The sequence below is a fragment of the Kogia breviceps genome, chromosome 1 (genome assembly GCF_026419965.1).
Source record: "Kogia breviceps isolate mKogBre1 chromosome 1, mKogBre1 haplotype 1, whole genome shotgun sequence".
In the NCBI taxonomy this organism is placed as follows: Eukaryota; Metazoa; Chordata; class Mammalia; order Artiodactyla; family Physeteridae; genus Kogia; species Kogia breviceps.
The window spans coordinates 184,886,276-184,899,475 of NC_081310.1; the positions used below are offsets into that span (position 1 = coordinate 184,886,276).

At 53.8% G+C, this 13,200-nt stretch overlaps 1 protein-coding gene across 3 annotated transcripts in view; it reads right to left on the minus strand.

The window, feature by feature from the left end:
• Window positions 1–13,200, minus strand: part of EPHB2 (EPH receptor B2) — a 187,213-nt gene that overhangs the window by 119,333 nt on the left and 54,680 nt on the right. For all 3 annotated transcript variants that reach the window (XM_059062013.2, XM_059062007.2, XM_067015270.1), the window contains exon 2: window positions 3,050–3,114. In XM_059062013.2, coding sequence (XP_058917996.2) covers window positions 3,050–3,114 — 65 coding nt within the window. The remainder of the gene's footprint in view (window positions 1–3,049; window positions 3,115–13,200) is intronic.

The window sequence follows — 13,200 nt, forward strand, 5'->3', positions numbered from 1 at the left end:
TACTTACCATTAGAGAACTCTAAGCTGAGAGGGAGACATAGCCTTGGCTCTGAGGAATCCCCCAGTCTATGAGGGAGACACGCCGATCTGATGGGAAGGGCACACGCCCTGCTCTTGGTATTGCCCTCGTCCACGTGGGAGATGTGACCCTCACCCCCAGGGGTAACTGATCTGATAAAGAAGACGTGGCCCCCGTTCCTGGGGAGCTCCCACCTGGAAGGGCAAACAGGAAGAGGCCCACCCTGTCTGAAAGCAGACAGAGCTCGTGCTTAGGGAGCTACCTGTCCGATGGGGGACACAGGACTTCTGCCTGCCGGGAGCTCCCTGTCTGACCAGGGAGACACAGTCCTTGCCCTTGGGGATTCCCAGTCCAATGGAAGAAGAGCCCTCACCCCCATAACAGGAAGACAAGGCCTTTCCCCATGAGAGCAGCTCTGCTCTGGGGCCTTAAGTGGCTAAGACAGTGCCTGGAGGGACACCTTCCCGCCTTCCCACCTTCCCGCCTGGGGTCCGCACTTCGGCGCTTCACTGGGCCCCAGCCTGGGCTCTCACCCAGCTGCGAGTTCCCAAGCCCCACTGCTGGAAGGGGCTGGGCAGGGCCATGGAAAATTGGAAATGGAAGGGCACAGGTCATGTTCCTTCCACAGACGCTCACAGGCCAAGCTCACTTGCAGGCTGAGCCTTGGTTCACACTTTTGTGACCCCTCGAGCACCTTTCGTCTCTCCGTCCGTCCTCTGGAACCTCTCGCTGCAGGCTCTCCCTCCAGCTGCAGTGTGCGCCTTCACCGACTCTCCCTTGGGCCCTTGTCCCTTGTCCAGGGGACAACCTGCCTAGACAAGTGCCGGGCACTCCCGGCCCTCTTGGTCTGGTCTCCCCCGTGGGACTGAGAGCTTGTTGGGATCAGCCACCCATCCCCTCCTTCTCCTGTGCCCCCCTTGGTGTTGGGCTGGCTTCGTCTGGGGTAGACCCAACAGCAGAGTGAACCCCACTCACCTATGCTGGACCAAGGGTGGGTGCTGTAACAGGATCTCATTTCTCTGTCATGATTATCACATGTGGTAAGTAGGGTTATTTCTACTTTAGATGAGGCAGTAGAGACCAGAGAAGTGAGGTCACCTGACCCAGGTCACACAGACCCAGACCCAGACCCATGCTTGTCCACACTGTCTTGAAACATGAGGACCCAACAGTGGCCCAGGAGTCCTGGGTTTTGTCCCAGCTCTGCTAACTTGATGTGTGGCCTTAGGCAAGTCACTGCCCCTCTCTGGGCCTCTATTTCCCCCAACTGCCAAATGTGACTTTGTGGGGGGGGGCGGGGGCAAGTGGTGGGAACGGTGTCACTCTCAAGTGGGTGTTCTTTGTCCTTTTGCCTCCCTCTGATTCTCCGGGCCAAGTCTGCACAGGGCGGGGTGGTGTTTGCCAGCCCAGGGAGGGCTGATGCTGTGAAGGGCAAGTGTGCGTGGGGAAGGCTGAGCTGGCCCAGCCTCTCCTTCAATGGCGGCTCTGAAGCTCCCTACGTTGCATTTAATTTTTTTTTTTTTTTGGTGGCACCATGTGACAAAGTCAGCCCCTTGTTTCAATCACTGCTCTTCTTCAGAACTTAATTAGAGCACTTAATTAGAGCAGTCTGCCTTTCTCCCCTCTCTCTAATTAACATGCAGAGGCCCTGCAGCCTAAACACCCCAAATAATTGCGTCCGGGGGCCCTGCAGCCCAGCCTGGCCTCATTACTGGCAGGGTGGGGATGTGCGCCCAGCCGCCTTCACAGATGGAAAATTGGTGACAAGAAAGAGCCACAGAAAGAGGCCTGACCCTGGGGCCCTGCCTATTGAGAGCACAGACCTGAGGGGGGTGGGGGGATGCAGCTCCTTGGGGCAGCAGCTGAGTCCCAGTGGAGGAGCTGGGATGGGGGGAAGGGAAGGGATGGGCTCTAGGAGCCCAGAGCCCTCCCCAGAGACCAGGGGGATGAGGAGGGAATGACACTAGAACTGACATGATGATGGTGACAGTTACTATAGCTACCTGTCACTAGGAGCCCACTCTACGTCAGGCACCGTGCTAGACACTTTGCAGGAGAACCTCACAACAGTCCTATGAGGAAGACATTATTATCACCATTTTATAGATGAGGAAACTAAAGCTCAGACAGGTTAAGGAACTGGCCCAAAATTACACAGCTGGTGAGTGGCAGGAATTGGGACAGAATTTCAGGAGTGTCTGACCCCACAGTGTGTAAGTAACTGCTGGGCTGGTTGGTGTGGGAAGAAAGAGGAATCTCAAATTGTTCCTGATCTTGTTCTTGGGAAGCTCACAGCCTCCATGGGCTCGGACCACTGGACCCAAGGCAGTTTGATGATAAGAGCTCAGGAAGGGGGAGCCTAGTGTTACGGGACCCAGAAAAGGGACCCAGAAGACTCGGTCACAGCCCTGGACGCAAACGTGGGCCCTCGTCACTTACTAGCCATAGGGTCCCTGGCAGGTGGCTATAGCTCTCTGAGCCTCAGTTTCCGTACCTGTAAAATGGAGGGGATTCCTCCCCATAGGACTGGAGGTGATGTATGTAAAGGTGCTTTGATATAGTACGACACACAGTGGGTGCTCAGGAAATGACGATTCACCTTCCTCATCTATAAAATGGGGGTAGTGTGTATACCACTTCTCGGCCTCGCTTTTATTTATTTATTTGTTAGTTTTTGGCCATGCTGTGTGGCTTGTGGGATCTTAGTTTCCCAACCAGGGATCAAACCCAGGCCCTCGGTAGTGGAAGCGCAGAGTCCTAACCACTGGACCGCCAGGGAATTCCCTCAGCCTCCCGTTTAGAATTCTATGGGATAAAGTCTGAAAGCATCCAGCATGTTGTCATGGTAACTAGCACTCCATCAATGGTAGGGGACCAGCAGGGTGGGGCAATGAGAGGCCACGTCCTGGGACCTGAAGGAGGGGAAGGGGCTGGAATTTGGCGAGGTGGGGGAGGCGGGGCATCTGGGCCCTGCAGCAGAACCCGAGGTGTCCTGGGACACCAGGCAGGGTTTGAGGACCACTGACTCACCCCTGATGGAGGATGCACAATCCAGCCCAGCTCCGCCGTCGCTGTGGTTGAGTCCATCAGTGTCTCTGTGGAGACAGCAAAGAGTCATCACTGAGCTGCCTAGGAAGCACCGTCAATCACCAAGAACCTACCTCCTGAGGGCCTTCTCTACAGAGCGCTACTTCCATTGCTCCAAACAATCATGGGGATCTAACCCTACAGACTACCCTCCTTTTAGGTCCTGCCTCTCACTCCATAATCCCACCCACTCACACACTCCAGCCAATCATCTGATTCTATTCCTCTAGACTCCACCCCTTAAGGTCCAACTCCAGCCCTTTCACACATGGTCATGCCCCACCCTCTTAGCCAATCACATCCCTCCAACCTAGGTATTGCCCCTTTGCTCCTTTACTGGTAGGGAAGGGTCTTAATCTGGGGTCTCCTGGATGGGCTTCAGAGAGTCCTCAGGAAATCTCAAATTTTAACTTCAGACTTAGGGTTGGTTCTGTTCGCTTTTCGACTTGCAACAAATTCTCAGAAACTGGAATGTTGGCCTTACAAGGGCCTCCCTTGGGTCCCAGCCAAGCTGCATCAGTTATCCCACGTTGGCCCTCTGGCCCACACCTCCTGTGAGGGATACTTTTCCCCCTTCTCCAGGAACTTGGGGTTCTCCATTGTGTCCTCATCCCTGGGCCCCCTCCCCTAGGGCTCAGCCAACTCTGCCCCTAGGATACGGCCCTGGGGATGGAGGGGTGTTAAGGGGTGAGCACTGTGTCCAGTGGGGCCAGACCATCACCTGCCCTCTGGGGGTTCAGGAAACTCAGATCAGCTTCTGAACCAGCCAGGCCCCACTTGCCTCCCCTTATTCCAGCAGCTGGAAGAAAGGAACCATACAGCCAATGACAAAGGAGACCCATAGGGCCAGAGAGATCCCCAATCACCCCCAGATCAGGCTCAGCACCCCTCCCTTTACCCCTTTCCTGACACAGGGGATTCAAAATATTTTTTGAATTGAACTGCAATGCACTGAGAAGATTTAAATTGCTCAAGTATTCAATCAACAGATATATCCTGATGCCCATTAGGTACCAAGCACTGTACTGGATACCCTGCGGGAAAAAATGGTGAAGAGCAAAGCCCTACCATGGAGCAGTTCACAGTCTGGTAGTGGAGATGGGGGTATGAATACAAATAGTTGTGAGAGAGTAGGCGGAGAGACCTAGAGGATCACGGCTGGACCTTCCACACCACCTAGATCAGTGAGAGAGAGTGGGCAGCATGCTTGCTGCTATGCTCCAATTCTGTGCCCAGGACACATCACTGATCAACCCCCACACTCTGTGGCTACACAATGCTTCTCACCACAGTGCTCCAGGAAACTAACACCCACCATTTGAGATGCTATCCCCGGTCTAGCCTAACTGCCTCATTTTAGAAATAGGGCAACTAAGGCGCAGAGAGGGGAAGAGACTTCCTAAAGATCACACAGGAGTTGGTGGCAGAGTGGGAGGTGAGGGTCTCCTGCTTCCTACCCTATAAACTTCTAGACACTTCGTTTGATGGCCTGGGCTGGAGGAACTAGGGCAGAGAGAGTGGGGGCAGGGTGCACAGTGCCCAGGCCTCTGTGAAGGTCGAAATGGGAGTAACAGGGTCTTGAACTAGGGCAGGGGAGGTATGGATGGCAGGGTGGGATAGAAGGAAGCATTTAGCCAGAGGTGACCCCAGTCAGACCTGTGAGTTGACAAGAGAGGATGTGGCAGTGTCCTCATGACCGCCTACGGCTTGTGTTTGCGGTCACTGTGTCCCTTTGCACTGGGGGCTGGTGAGGGGGGAGGAGGGTGCCAGGGATGGTGCAGTCCAGTGCCAAGGGCATCTTTCTGATGGCAAATTGGAGGGAAGTTGTATTGTGCTGCTTTGGAGCTGAAAAAAAGGGTCCCTTTTCACACTTTGAATGCTACAGATTTTTCCTCCTGGAGAGAACAAGGGCTGAACTTTTAACCTGTTTTCTCTCATCGGCCTCAGTCAGAGACGCGCCAAGCCGGGCTCTCTGCCTGGGCCCGAGGAACAGCTGCTGGGAGCCGTGTGGAACAAGGGAGAGAGGAGACTCTGCTTGGGACCAGAAAGGGGTCGGGCGGGGGAGGCAAGCCGCCAAGCAGGTGGCCCCACCCCTTGGCTGGATTCTTGGGCTGACCCAGAGGCCAAGCACTAGAGGATTCCATAGGCCAGAGGAGGGCCTGTGAACTGAAATCCTCATCGCCTGGGTGGAAACTCAGGCCCAGAGTGGGCAAATGACCTGCCAAAAGTCACACACTAAAGGCTGGTCCTCAAACTCCGGGCTCCCAGGGAGCTCAGGCTTGGGGGTTCCACTGCCCCCTCCGCCTCAGCCTCCCACCACATCTGGAACCAACAAGGGGAGGATCTCAGAAGGACAGGAAGTCCATGAGCAGGCTGGTTCACAGCAAGAAGGGGCTAAGAGGAGGGTCCAGCTTGCATGTCCCCTGAGAAGGACACAGAAGGCCGGCACCTCCTGGGCTCCCTTCTCACCAAGCTGATCCTGGGCTCTGCCTTGAAGGCTGCCTCTGGGAAAGCTGTTACCCCTGGGGCCATGGCAGGAGGGAACCCCAGGTTGTTCTCCCTACAACTTCCCCTTGGCCTTTAGCCTTTCCATGTCGACACCCCCCTCCACCCTCTGCAAAAAAGGCAGCTAAGCAGAGCAGATCAACTGGGGTCAGGAGGTCAGACTTCAATTCCAATACCCGCTCTGCCACCCACTTGCCTTGTAACCTTGGACAGGCAATCTTTCTAAGCCTGTTTCCTCACCTGGAGAATGGCCATAATACCCTCTGAGGGTGGACAGGAGGACGCAAGGAGATGGAAGGTCTACTAGCCTGTAGCCCAACGCGAAGCAGATCGTCAATAAGTGGCACCTATTCTTTCTTAGGTTGAGTGTGGTGCTTTTTGGCCGACCCAGTGCCTGCACACACCCACCGTTTCCTTTGGGCTCATTAGGTGGCCCCTGCAAGTGAAGGCGAGTCCAAGCAGCTCCCGCCACACCCCAGACCATGCTTGCCAACATCTGACAAACATCAGCCTCTTGCTCAAGGGTCGCAGCCTCTGGAGAGCCCCTCCTGGTCTGTCTGATGCTGCTTTCCTGGGATGCCCTGGTTTCCTCTTTGTTCCTCTCAAACCAAGCCCCAAAGTCAAACTCAGTTTCCCGCAGAATCTGCAGTCAGTAGTTCTTGCCTCAGGAACCTGGGTGGGTTCAAAAAGCCAAGCCCTGTTTCCATCACCAGCACTTCCCTCCTCCCTGTAACACCCCAGATTTTGCCCCTCTGATCTCAAAAATCTACAGAGGGAGAGAACTCATGTTCACTGAGCCAGAGACCCTGTCCATTAGGAGCCAGAAACCCTCACCAACATTCTCACAATGATGCCAAGGGATAGTTGATACTGTCCCATTTCACAGATGGGAAAACTGAGGCTTATAAAGGCTTAGGAACTTGCCCAAGGTCACACAACTATTCCATTCACACGCGGCGCTCCAGCTGCAGATTGTTTGGTACTCTCTCACGCACACTGTTCCTTCTGATCTTCTCCCCTTCTACACCTTCTTTACCTGCCCCAAGACCCGGCACAGGGCTTCACACTTAGTAGGTCTTCAGTTGAAGACTGAAATCTCCTTCCCTCCCCTAAAACCGTAGGGCTTGAACACATGCTCCATCAGGACACCATCCATGACTTCAGCTGTTTCCACCTACAGCCTGAACTGTTATTTAATTAGAAAATTTCTTCTGACTCTTTTTTTTCTCTTAAGTGCATTTTAAAGAGGAAAAAAACGATCATTATTACAAATGGGAAACCGATATCACTTGCCATAAAAGGAAGGAAAATAAACATAAGACCATTACAATTAAAAATGTTCGTCTGCAAACTAGCTAACATCATCTCACTTCCTACAGTTTGGGGACCACTAGGCTCCACCAAGCTGCCTGTGAACTGCTGGAAATGTCCCCATCCCCATCCCCACTGTGACAATGACAATCCTGCATGCAGGGGAAGCCATTTTTGTTGTACATAGATGATTGATTAATCACCACATGATGTGACACAGACTGCAACGGGAATGTGTATGGGGGTACTGTGTGTGATGGGAATCGGGTACGGAAGGAGAAGAAAACAACCAATTCAAAGACAGCTTCTTGGAGGAAGTGACATGGATAAAGGCTTGAAGAACGAGTTAGAAGGGAGTTAGGAGAGGCTGAGTGGGAAGGTTGTGCAAGGCAGAAGGGACAACAGAGGCACAGGTACGGAGGAGACAACAGCATGGTTTGTGGGAATAGATGTGTGGGGGGCAGGGAGTGGTGGGAGCTGAGGACTGAGCTGGAGAGTTGGAGCAGGAGCCGCCCAGTAAAGGTCAGCGGCTCTCCGAGGCCCCCTTGCTGGACCACACCCACCTGCCCACAACTTTCTCAGCCCCCCTGGGGCCATCCACACCCCCCATCCTGTCTGACACTGTCCTTCCACTCACCTCTGGGCACTCCCACCCCAGCTAGCCCTGCAAATGTCCAGTTCCCAAGCCCTGGATGCTCTAAGTGACCATTAAAAAATCCCAGTAGATGGGCTTCCCTGGTGGCGCAGTGGTTGAGAGTCCGCATGCAGGGGACGCGGGTTCGTGCCCCAGTCTGGGAAGATCCCATATGCCGCGGAGCGGCTGGGCCCGTGAGCCATGGCCGCTGAGCCTGCGCGTCCGGAGCCTGTGCTCCGCAACGGGAGAGGCCACAAGGGTGAGAGGCCCGCGTACCACAAAAATAAATAAATAAAATAAAAGTTAAAAATCCCAGTAGAAAGATGAGGAAACTGAGGCTCTGTGGACAAGATTCTTAGTATCCAGCTGAAAGTTGGAACCAGGGCCACCAGCCACCAGCCCAGAGTGCCTTTCTTGGTTGGAAAACAGGGTCTGGGCCCTGGGAGCGGCTTTGGCCCTTGCCCCACTGCTCCCGCAACCTCTCTGCTTCCTGGAGACTGCACAGAAGGAAGCAATCAGGAGGCCCCAACTGTACAGGCTGGGGAGGCCCGAAGACCCCTCTGGCTATGTGTGAATGAGCGGTGTGCATTTCAGAAATATTTGAGCTAAAAGGGGAGACACAGTGAAGTCGTTAGCGTTGGGCCAACAGGAGGGTGGCTTCGCGGGGCCCTGTTTTCAGGCTGGGGTGGTTGGTCACCCTCTGCTCCCCGACCCACCCCTGGTCAGCTCTGTCTGACCTCCCTCTTGGGTCATACTTCTCTAGGGCTACAGATGCTATTCATCTGCACTAATGACAGTAGGTGAGAGTTCCAAAGACACGAGGAGGAACATTCATTAAACGTCTACCATGTGCCAGGCAATGAGCTGGGTACTCTAAGTATGGCCTCAGGCTCATGGCAATCAGTGGGGTACACACTATTAGCCCCGTTTTTCATATGCGGAAACTGACATCAGAGAGGTGAAGCGGCCTGCACAAAGGCTCACAGGCAGGGCTAGGATTTGAACCCACATGTGTCTCATTCTTCCTCTGTGTTATTTTTAGGAGGCTGCAGCTACAGCCTTAAAACACACACACACACACACACACACACACACACACACACACACACACACACACACACACACACACACACACACCAGGACTTTTTGTATGCTCTCCCTGTATATGGCCCTGTGTAAGGACAGGAGGCGAAAGAGGGGGGAGGGCAGCAGGGGAGTGGGGCACAGACTGTCTATGCTAGAACCTTGGTTCTGGCAAGCTCTAGTGTGTGACTGCAGGCAAGATCGTCCTCCTCTCTGGGCCTCAGTTTCCCCATCTGTAAAATGGGTCACGTGAGAATTAAGTGACATCATGTAGGTGAGTCCTGTTGATCTCCAGTCTCCCAGGGCCCTCATTCTGGGGGAGTGCTGTGTCTGCTTCCCTCACCACTGTAACCTCAGCACTGAGAACTGGTTCTGATACACAGTAGATATATTCGATCTGCACATGGCAGCTGCGTGAGGTTTCTAAAGCCCATGTCTGATCATGTCTTAACTGAGCTTAATACCCTTCAGAGCTCCCACTGTCAGCGAGATAAAGCGCTAGCTCCTCAACAATGCATTCAAGGCCCCTGCCGGCTGGGCCAGCTAATTACCTTCCAGCAGTGTCCAGCCATCCTGAATTTCCTTCTGCTTTGCAGAAGGTATGTTTCCTTGGGCCTTGGTGACTTGACTGCTCCCATTTTCCTGCTTGGAACGTCTGGCCCTTCCAGCTTTATAGCCTGGCTAACTCCTCTTCCAAAACTTAACTCAAAGGCTCTTTCTTCCTGGCAGCTGTCCCTGAGTTCTCCTGGGTTAAATAACAAGATCATGGTCATTCAACACACATCTACTCTACCTCCTGTGAGCTAGGCCCTGTGCTGAGCACTGGGGATGCAGAAACAGATGAGCAGGTCCTTCCCTCAAGGAGCTTCCAGACTAGTGCCCTGACACGTGAACTTTCTACAGGGAGAGGCAGAGTGAAACAGCTGGTCCGGGCCACGAGCCAGGAAACCCAAGGGAAGAAAGGATTAGCTTTGACCAGGGAATCAGCGAAGGCATCTCAAAGGAGGTGGCATTTGAGCTGGGAGAAGAGGGGAAGGGCATGCCATGTAAAGGGCATGACAGAATCAAAGGCACGGAGGTATGAAACTTGAGGGGCAGTTTGGGCAACAGTAAAACCTGAGGACCGGGTCTCAATGCAGGGCTCTGGGCTAAGGGTTTGCCATTCATTATTTCATGGCATCGTAACTATTGATAAAGTAGGTACTTTATTGAATCTCCCTTTACAGATGGGAAAACTAAAGTCAGGAGAGATTGTTCAAGGTTTTTATGGCCAGGCAGTGGTGGAGCTGCATCTGCCTTGCACCAAAGCCCATGTTCTTAACCACTGCATCATGCTGGAGTGTCTGTCCCATGGGGTGGGAGCAAAACGCTTTGTGGATGGATCTGGTAGCCTGGAATGGGGCCAGACCGGTAGGGCTTCAAATGTGGAGCTAAGGAGTTTGAATCTTGTCCCGAAGATCCAAAATGGGGCAATGGGGAGCTATAGAGGGTTCCTGAGGAGAGTAGTGACATGGTCTGTCCTGAGAACATGGTCGATCCTGAAGATGGACAGACACCTCGTAGCTATTCCCTGGGGTCTTTGCCCCAGACTGGCCAGCAGCCCACAGCCCAGGCAGCCCATCAGCCTGGCACATGACCCAAGCCTCAGATGCTGCTCTGAACCCTTCCCAGCAGCTCTGGCTGCTCCCTGGTGGGGCCAATGAGGCTGAGGTGATTCAAACACAAGCCTGTCTACCCCACCACCGCCTGGTGAGAAGCTAGCCACAGCCTGGAGGCCAGACCTGGGCTATCAATGGCTGAGAGTTGGAGCATTCTTTCCACGACCCATATTAGAATTCTAAGAGGAGGCCACAGTCAGGGATCAGCAGATAAAAGTTCAAGGCCATTGATCAGCTAGGTAATTTGGCGAAGTCACTTCACCTTTCTGGGCCTCAGTCTCTTCATCTATTAAATGGGGATCACAACATCCTCACACCGTGTACCTCACAGAGTTGCTTAGAGGATCCAAGGAGGAACTGGGTGCAAAGGTCTTTATAAAATGAGAAGGCTGGGCCATATGAAGACAACAGTGAAAATCACTAACACTCACAGAGGAAGAAAGTAGGCTTCACTGACCCTGTCTCATTGACATCCCAGAGCAAGTAATGGAGAAGCCAAGGCTTGGAGAGATCAAGGACTCCCCCAAGGCCCACACAGCCAGTAAGGGGCAGGGCAGGATGGGACCTGTTCGGTCTGAGCCCAGAAACTAGCAGGCTATGATGTCTCGCAAATGGGAGAGGAAAAAAATCAGAGCATTCATGTACCATGCGCTCAGTGCCAGGTCTTGAGCAAACACTCGGCACACCCTGCAAGGCTTACACTGTTATCCTCATCGTACAGGTGAGAAAACTGAGTTCAGAAAGGCTCAGAGACCTGCCTAAAGTCACACAGCCAAAAAGCAGCAAATCTGGATTTGAACCATCAGCCCAACTGGGTTTCCCGTGGCCTCTCCTCTGAAAACCAGGTGAGGAACAGCGGCTAAGAGGGTCTTGGGGTCACTGGTCCAAAGCAACCAAGTAAGGCGTGGTGATGCCAGAGCAGCCCTGAGAAGGCTATGGATCTTATAAGGTGGAATCTGCCAAGAGGCAGCGTGGTCTTTTCCCGGCTCGGCCCCTCTGCTCCGCCCCCAGGCTCGAGGAAAGGGGACCAGCTAATGTAAAATCCTTCTGCTCAACGACCCTCCCAGCACATACCCCTCCTCGTCCTCCTGCCGCTCGGAGGCCCTTCTCTGCCTCGGTTGCCTGCCTGGAGACTGTTCTTGTTTTCTCAGGCCTGGCCGGAGGAGTCCCCACGACGCCGGCTCCTCCACTCCGTCCCCCGCCTGCCCACCGCTGGCCTGGGCATCCGCCAGCGCCGGCCGCCTGGCTGAAACCCAATCCTCCGGGCCAGCCGGGGTGCTCGCTAACAGCAGGCCGCATTGTGCGGCCGGGGCTTTGGGAGAGTTTGGATTCGCTGCTTGGGGACCCACTTAACCTCCGCAAAGGACAGGATGATGGATGGGGGTCTGGGAAGGGGTTGCTTGGGGGGCGGGGTGGGCGGTAAATGAACACCAGGGCTTTCTGGGGAAGGGAAAGAAGGGAAGTGGGGACGGGAACGGCCCTGCACACAGAAGAGCTCAGTCAGTCCTCACGACAACCCTGAGGGATGCCTGTTACTCTTACTGCTCCCATTTTATACAGAAGGAAACTGAAGCTCTGAGAGGTTAGGTGACTTGGCCAAGGTCACACAGCGAGTCAGAAATTGAACTCACTTCTATTGCCCTTGAGCCTTCCTGATACACCAGGCTGCTTCTCACAGCATTTGTCCAATGCTTTTTAATTTTTTTATAAATTTATTTATTTTTGGCTGCGTTCGGTCTTTGTTGCGGCGCGCGGGTTTCTCATTGCGGTGGCTTCTCTTGTTGCGGAGCATGGGCTCCAGGCGCGTAGGCTTCAGTAGTTGTGGCACGCAGGCTCAGCAGTTGTGGCGCACGGGCTTAGTTGCTCCGCGGCATGTGGGATCTTCCTGGACCAGGGCTCAAGCCTATTTCCCCAGCACTGGCAGGTGGATTCTTAACCACTGCACCACCAGGGAAGTCCCAATGCTTTTTAATTTTTAAGGCCCTTTTACTTAAATAAATCCATAGACCCTTCCCACCTATTAAATAGGTAATAAAAATATAGTGATGGCAGCAGGCATTACTGAGCACCTACTATGTGCCAGGTCTGTGCTGAGCACTTTTTGACTTGATCTTGTGAGACGCTAACAGTGACTGATTCGTTGGGAACATGCGTCATAGCCATTTTGGGTTTTTTTGGCCGTACCATGCAGCGTGCGGGATCTTAGTTCCCCAGCCAGGAATCCAACCCGTGCCCCCTGCAGTGGAAGCGTGAAGTCTTAACCACTGGACCACCAGGGAAGTCCCTGTCACAGCCATTTAAAAAAAAATGCATTTTACTTATTTTTTACTATGTTGGGTCTTCGTTGCCGCACGTGGGCTTTCTCTAGTTGCAGCAAGCAGGGGCTGCTCTTCATTGCGGTGCGTGGGCTTCTCACTGCAGTGGCTTCTCTTGTTGCGGAGCACGGGCTCTACGCGCACAGACTTCAGTAGTTGTGGCATGTGAGCTCAGCGGTTATGGCTCGTGGGCTCTAGAGCGAGCACAGGCTCAGTAGTTGCGGTGCACGGGCTTAGTTGCTCCACGGCATGTGGAATCTTCCCGGACCAGGGAGCAAACCCGTGTCCCCTGCATTGGCAAACCACTGCACCACCAGGGAAGTCCCCCTTGCCATAGCCATTTTAAAGAAGAGGAGACACAATCAGGTAGGCAGTTACTTCTGGGACCCACCTCGGGCTGGCAAAGGGAGGTAGGAGCCCAGGCACCCCAGGTGTTTACAGTAGGCACCCCTTCTGAGCGGTTGCTAAATATTTTGCATTTCTTCTCTGCCCCCTGGATAGACCTCCCACTCTGCAGTCCAGCACTCAAAGCGTTCCTCTCCCTGCAACATTCCTCGCCTTTCTGACCTGCCCAGGACACTCATACAC